The 7,523-nt window shown below is 36.0% G+C and overlaps 1 protein-coding gene and 1 pseudogene across 4 annotated transcripts; one reads left to right on the top strand and one right to left on the bottom strand.

Annotated features, from left to right (window-relative positions):
- Positions 1–3,496: 3,496 nt before the first annotated feature.
- On the top strand, positions 3,497–4,187 carry LOC104802692 (annotated as a pseudogene).
- Positions 4,188–5,220: 1,033 nt separating this feature from the next.
- LOC104802691 (chaperone protein dnaJ 49) lies at positions 5,221–7,391 on the bottom strand. 4 transcript variants are annotated; one of them, XM_010526411.1, is made up of 3 exons: positions 7,224–7,391; positions 5,944–7,145; positions 5,221–5,683 (listed from the first exon to the last, which is right to left on the bottom strand). In XM_010526411.1, exons 2-3 carry the CDS (start codon positions 6,972–6,974, stop codon positions 5,677–5,679), a joined length of 1,038 nt encoding a protein of 345 aa, XP_010524713.1. In that variant the 5' UTR covers positions 6,975–7,145; positions 7,224–7,391; the 3' UTR covers positions 5,221–5,676. The 4 variants fall into 4 exon arrangements, with proteins under 4 accessions (XP_010524713.1, XP_010524716.1, XP_010524715.1 ...); XM_010526414.1 differs by having other exon boundaries at positions 5,963–7,145; XM_010526413.1 differs by having other exon boundaries at positions 5,944–7,043.
- Between the last annotated feature and the right edge of the window lie 132 nt (positions 7,392–7,523).

Raw genomic sequence — 7,523 nt, 5'->3', positions numbered from 1 at the left:
GGGCTCGTGGCTCGCCAGAAAGCGAGCGACTCCAGATACGGTTGCCGGTTGACATCTCTTCTAATTTATCGATACGAGAAGCTGAGCCGTGATTTTTTTCAATTCATTTAAAAACGAGCCTAACGAGCCAGTGTTCAATGAGTCTGGCTCGACGAGGTGGCGAGCTGCTCAACGAGCTGACTTTTTTTTAAAATAAATTAAATTTATATAAAAAAACTCTAATATAATTTTATATTCCTTTTTTTTATATTATTCATATGATATTATAAATATCCTAATTATTATGATGGTGATAATTGAAAATATTAAATGATATTGGATTAATTTTTTATGTATTTATTTAAATTTATAGTTAAATTTAGAATAAATATAAATAAAAAATATTATATATCTCTGGCTCAACGAGTGGCTCGTTCAGATCGAAAAACTGGCGAGCGATCTGAGCCGAAGTTTTTCTGACTCGTTAGAAAACGAGTCTAACGAACTGAGCCCAAAACGATACGAGCCGAACGAGCCGAGCTGACTCGTTTGACACCCTAGTAACCAACCATAACAACAAGGGTCACCAAAATCCCACCTAGCTATCTATTTTTAACACAAAAAAAAAATACGCACACAAATTTTAGTTAGGTGGTGATATTTAATGATTGAAAGTAGGTTGGTCAATCCAAAAAATTGCGGAATATATCTCAAAATATCAGAAAAAATAAGATATCTGAAAATTCACAATAAGATTAAGCATAAGAATATTATAATCACATAAAACGAACACAAAACAAATGAAAATTCATGAAATATCACATTAAATTGAAATTATCTTGGAAATTTGGTCACACATATATATGTATTCCAAAATTACAAATAGAGAAAATTATAAACAAAAAAACAACTACGATGAATAGTATGAGACCGATTGAGATACCAAATCCATTTATATATTTTTTTTATAATCCGCAAATTCGTATAGTATTTGGCCCAACTATAATTCTTAAAAGATTCGAGAGAAGTCCGGTGAATATCTCTATCCAAATAAAAACTCGAATTTGGATTGAGAATAAGTTTTGTCCCGCATTTATGTACTTTATTTTCGTAAATATAGTTTGTTCATAAAATACGGCAGATGGGAACTGCTTTTCTTGGTGGATTTAATGCATGATCGATAAATTTTTATCCGTATCCAACATTAAATGATTTTGTTGGACCGTCACACTCAATCATATTATAAAAGAATAATGCGTTGGATCGAATCATTTAGTTTTTGAGATTTGGTCAAACCGCCCCGTTGACTCCCTGCACGAGTTTATCTTCTTTGCGTTCTTTACGTCCAAACATGCCTAATAAATTGGGTCTATCGAAAAGGCGTCGTACTCGTATCTATATTGGGTCTATCGAAACTTCCTGCTGTTTATCCAAGTCTCTTGGAGACACCGCGCCGTTTAGGAAACGGCGTTTCCGTCTGTATAAAGAGGCATGCGAACTGTTTTGATAAAGAAAAGGAAAACACCGTCCCGTCTCCGTCTGCAACAGACTCTATTTTATATGTTCTTTTCGCCTATCAATGTAAATCATTCGACATTATACAACAAATAATTAACGCATCGAATCCTTAAGCTATAAAGTAAAACTATGCTTTTGAACCGAACCCTAAAAAATGATCTTTCAACAAGTTACATCATTTTGAAACTAAAATAATTACTGTATTAAAAGTATTTTAAACGTTAAAACATTAAAATGTTTTTTAAAAAAAACTAATTTGAAAGCACATGTCTACAAAATTCAGGGAACAAACACGGCAATATATCACAAATACCCTTACTTTGCTACATAGACTTCACGGACTACCCTCCAAAACCCTAAAATTTTGGAAAAAAAAATAAAAGGAACAAAAGACATAATTAACTCTCTCACAAAAGTAACGTGATATTCCTCTCTTCATTTTGAATTCATCTCTCTCGTTTTCATTCTTTGATAACTCTTCATTTCTTTCTTAACTTTCTCTCTCTACTCTTATATTTCTCTCAACTCTTTCATTTTCTCTCTTCTCATTTCATTTTTATACATAGAAAAACAAACGAAAAATGGTTATTTCGTTGAGCATATCCTCACCGACGACCTCATATCTTCTTCTTGAGTCGGTCTAAGACAGAACAAATGACAAAAACTGAAGGTAAGTTCATTAATACAAGAGATTGATTCGATGTATAAACTTTGTGTTTTGGGTTTGAGTTTTATGATTTTTAGAGTGAATCGTGTATTTTTTTCATGAAAATGAGATAGATGCATAGCAAATCTGTCGAAGAAATGCAAGAAGCGTATATTTAATGCCAAATAAATGTTTGGAGCAATAATGGAACAGATTGACAAAGGTACGTTACATTGGTTACACCGTCTAAAATTTAATTTTGATCACACTGGTCACACTAGTCACATTGGTCACACTGGTCACACTAGTCATACTGGTCACATCGTTTAAAATTTGTTTTGGTCACACTGGTCACACTAGTCACATTGGTCACACTAGTCACATTGGTCACACTGGTCACACTGGTCACACCGTTCAAAATTTAGTTTTGGTCACGCTAGTCATATTAGTCATATTGGTCACACTAGTTACACTAGTCACATTGGTCACACCGTTCAAAATTTAATTTTGGTCATACTGGTCACACCGTTCAAAATTTAGTTTTGGTCACACTGGTCACACTGGTCACGCCGTTCAAATTTTAGTTTTGGTCACACTGGTCACACTAGTCACACTGGTCACTTGGGCACACTGGTCACACCAAAAAATTTTAAAATTCACGCGAAAAATTTAACTTTTTGTGGAGGAGGGAGTTTTAAAAATTTTAAAATATTTAAATTTTTTCATAGGGAACCGAAAACTGTTTTCTCTCTCTTCTGTTTCTGTCATTGGGACCCACGCCAATGGGTATTATGGGAATAACATAATTATAAGGGTATATTTTGAACTAACTTTTTTTTTTTATTTTTGCAGGGGTATGCCTTGAAGTCTTTGTAGCATAATAGGGGTATTTTTGATAAAAGCCCAACAAACACTGCCACCGTTACAAGCTTATAAAAGTAAGGTTAGGGCCAATTTGGTAAATTGTATATAGGCTTGGGCTTGTTTCGTGTTGGGCCTAAATATGTTATTGAGCCGTTTCTAGGCTGAAGTTACAAGAAAAACGTCACGCAAGTCTCTGTTCAAACTCTGAGACGACGCGATGTTTATACGCCGGTGAGGCGAAGGTTGAATTTTAGTTTTTTATTTTATTTTTATTAAATTTTGGTGAAATTGGATTCTTGTTTTCAACCATTCTTGTAAATGGCATTCTTTTTCCAGTAATAAATTATTTTAAACTTGTTATGCTTTTTTTTTTAATTACTAAGTGTAGTTATAAAGAAAGGTTTTATTTAATTTTTATTTCTACTGAATTATCGAATACGTACAATTTATTTACTAAATTATGATTTCACAATGCGATTTACTAAATAAATTATATCCGCGTTATCTTAAGGAGAAAAAAATATTTTATATTTTTGTTAAAGTTCAAAAAACTTCTTGGAACTCTCTCTCCGGCGAGATTCAAATTCCAAACAATGTTCCAAGAGCGTAATGGTGGCGGTGGCGGAGCTCCGCCGCACGGGATAATACTCGCGGTGGTCGTCGGAATGGTGGTGTTGGTCCCATTCTTCCTTGGTTACGGAGGCGATCGCAGAGCTCCTGAGCCCCGTTGGGCTCCTCCTGCTTCCGATCATCCTCCTCCTCACGATCCAGTTCCTCTCCTCCGACCGTGGCTCCTTCGTCTCCTCCATCTTCTCCACCGGACAACCCGATTCCATCCATCGAGTCAGCGGATCTCCGGTCGGCATCGCTCTGTTCCTCGTTCTGATCCTGTTCTTGCTCTACAACCGCGTCTCCATCTTCGGCGGTGACGAGGATTCCGGCGATTGATACGCCGCCGCTTCAGATCTAGTTTCAACCATTCTATATTGTTTGGAATCGGTTTAAATTACGATATTTCATTCGTCCATTGATTCGCACACTCGAAGGAGTCAAAGTCGCCGGACGGGGGAGGAGTGACGTAGAATCTCATAAACGTATTTAATCACATTTTTGTTTGGACAGATTTGTCATTTGAATTATCCTTTTTTTTTTGTTAAAGGTCATTTGAATTATCAATTTTCATATTTTACGTCATAAGACTATTTAAATTTTTTTATGTATTGTTTTCTCAATTCTCAATTAAAAATAAAACTTGGAGGGAAATAGTTTTTTCCTGTCTTTTAAACCGGTTTAAAAATTGAACATTAAAAAATATAACTGCAAAATAGAGACAATCTTATAAACGGAGTAATTACTATTTGGTTCAGTTTTTAATCCAATGTTATTAAAAAATATTATATATATATATATATATGAATATTCAATTTTTATATTAATTTGTATTTTTATTTACTATTTTAATCTATATTCGATTTTTATTTAAAAAATATTTTCTACCATTTTAATATTTTATATTTGATTAACTAATTATAAAATATCGATTTTAAAAAATCAATAATTCGACTTTACATAAATTTTGATTTGAGTAAAATTATACATTATAAAATAGAACCAATGTATCCAAGGTCAATGCATGTTAGAGATATATATTTTCTCCCACGGCCAGAATAAAACTAAAAAGATATTACAGTGAAATTGATGATTCGAGTGGGGTTCCGGGCTCACTCCACGTGATCACGTGATATATTTTTGTTTTGATTCTGTCTCCCAATAATGCGAATTTTGTAACATTATGTAAACACATTTTCTATATATATATATATAGCGTAGTAGCCGGCAAACCACGCAGAGTAGTTAAACCAACCTCATAAAGCTGACCGACTCAAGGAAAATTTCCATATCTCGATTTCAAACCCACAATCTTTTAGTAGAATGGAATTGTTACTAACCACTAGATTTGGGGGATTCCATCTATATAAGGGAGTAACTTTTATTCACCAAACAACTAGAACTTGACAAAACAAAATTGATTGACTCTAAATTTTCTTTTGCAAAAAATAAATCAGAGTTCAATATAAGAATGATAGTAAAAAAATTTTGAGAATCAGAAAATAAATAACTTTAATAGTACTTTATGTCATCTTTACGGATCGAATATTGTAAACTATATAAAATTGGCCAAGGACCAAACGGCAACCGTTAATTATATATTGCCCATGCAAAGAAGATTTCTTGTTGAATCAACTTCCGCCCTTTTTCTTGTATTACATCGGATCCTCCATTGGAGTTAAATCCCAATGGAGGAAATGTATGCTTTATGAGACGATGCACATTACAAAAACAACGCACCATACAATGGGATTGTAATATGTGTGTGTAACAAGAGGTGGTTTTGTTCTCAATACCCTTTGTTATGATCTCCAAAACCGTACGAATGAAGAAGACTAGATTTGATTGTCATACAAAAGCTTTACGCACCGCTCGTCTACGGCCTGATTTCTTGGCCTCGGTGAGAACCCGTCTTCCTTCCAGTCCGCCCCGGAAAAAAAAAACGCTGATCAGAACCCGATCTGAATTCTCCAACGCTGCAGCATAATCTGAGACTCTGAGCTCATATCGGGTTAAGGATTTGGTCGAGGTAACATGAGTTCTAGGCTTCTTTTTCAGCCTTATACCCTGTTTGAATCGAAGATTTACATCAATGGTCACTAAGAATGGACCTTGAAATCGTATGAGAACCAAAAACAAAAAATGCAACATATGTGGCTAACATGTGTTGAACGTTGAAAATCTTGCAATAGATATGAGAGATGAAAATCTTGCTTTCCACATATTTTACGTTATGCTTCAACATGTACTGGGTTTATACGAATATACATATATACACATATCGGTATAGAGTTTCAGCAAAAGAGGCGGAGGAAGCAAGCAATTACCTTTCAACAAACCCCATACCTTGTAATTCATTGCAGTGAGGGGTTGGCAACTTCTTGTTCCACCGCCGTTTCTGGAGTTCTACCCGACACGAGTGGAAAAGAAAGTTCCTGTAGTCCTTAATCACGCTATCCTCGATGTTGAATCGAGCCGAGCTACCGAGAGGGAACTTCTCATCAAAGGCAGATGATCTGACGTAAAAATCAATCCCATGATTTTGGGTTGTCTTCGGTATCTGGTAAGACTGGTTCTTGTGCAGAGCGTAGTCGGGCTCAGAGAAAGGTAGATAAGCCAGCAAGAAAAGCAACAAGAACGGTAATATCTGAAGAAGTGTCAAGAAACTAGGTCCGTCCTCCTCTTGCGGGGGTTGATGACGTGTTCGTCTATTTCTATAACCATGAGAAGCACGGAATGTGTCTCCTTGACCAAAAAATTCCCGGAATATCTCATCAGGGTCGAAATCATCTGCGAAGAAATCAGTTTGAGTATTCTTCCTTCTCCTCCTCGGCCTACGGTATCGCCTCTTGATATGATCAAACTCATCGACAAGACCGACCTGATCATACTGCTTCCTCGAGTTAACATCACTCAAACATGTGAACGCCCTCGACACTTTCTTAAACGCTTCCTCTGAACCTGGGGCCTTGTTCTTATCGGGGTGAACTTTCAACGACAATTTCCTATAAGCTTTTCTAATCTCCTCATCGGAACAACTCTTCTTCACGCCCAAAATCGCGTAGTAGTCATCGCTCCTTCTTAACCGCCTAATCAACTCAGCATTTTCGCTTTTCTCGTCAACCTTATCGGGCTCAAGCTTATCACCACCAACGCTTTCTGGAATTCCCTCAAGAGAGGAGTTAATTGAAACAGGATCAAGCTTGTTACAGGCAGCAACAAGATCATCAGCAGATAAACTCGGATAAAGCCGCTTAGCCAAGTGGATAAATTTCAAGGCTCGTCCCTTATCACCAGAGGCAACGGCGTCTTCAGCGATTCCCAGACACCTTAAGGCTTCATCCTTATTACCATCCATAATTCTTCGAATCCCTAGTTCAGTAATTTCGCCTTCTACAATTCAATCCCTCATCCTCCACGAAATCTACTAATAAAACGAGATATTAACCCATCAAATACCGAATCGAATCAGGATATATCTACGAGAAAGCAATAAGGAAACCAAATAATCACAGCTCAATCGAGTTCCCTGTAAAGTGCAGATCACCAAAGAACAGTGAATTTTTGCTGAAGAAATGCGTTAGATGGGAAGAGACTGTGAACGCACCGGATTCAGAGGAAGATGTCAGCCATAGAAGAGGGAAGGAAAATCCGATCAGGAACGGAGTATGAGGTTTTGATTCCTCTCGCTTCTTCGTGGAGAAGAGAGTTGTTGCGGAGGACGGACGAACGAACAAACAAGGAATAAACGAAGAAGAAGAAGGATTTAACAAAATAGCACGGAAGCGGTTTCCATCTGATAAATACATAACTACTTAATATATAAAATTTTAAATTGGAAAGTAAATGAAATAAATAAATAAAAAAAGCCGATTTCTATAATTTTCTAAATTATTTATGTTAAAAT

This window comes from Tarenaya hassleriana, unplaced genomic scaffold (genome assembly GCF_000463585.1).
Source record: "Tarenaya hassleriana unplaced genomic scaffold, ASM46358v1 Cleome8, whole genome shotgun sequence".
Classification (NCBI taxonomy): Eukaryota; Viridiplantae; Streptophyta; class Magnoliopsida; order Brassicales; family Cleomaceae; genus Tarenaya; species Tarenaya hassleriana.
Note: the sequence above shows the minus strand (reverse complement) of the source record. Positions and strands in the feature narration are given on the sequence as shown.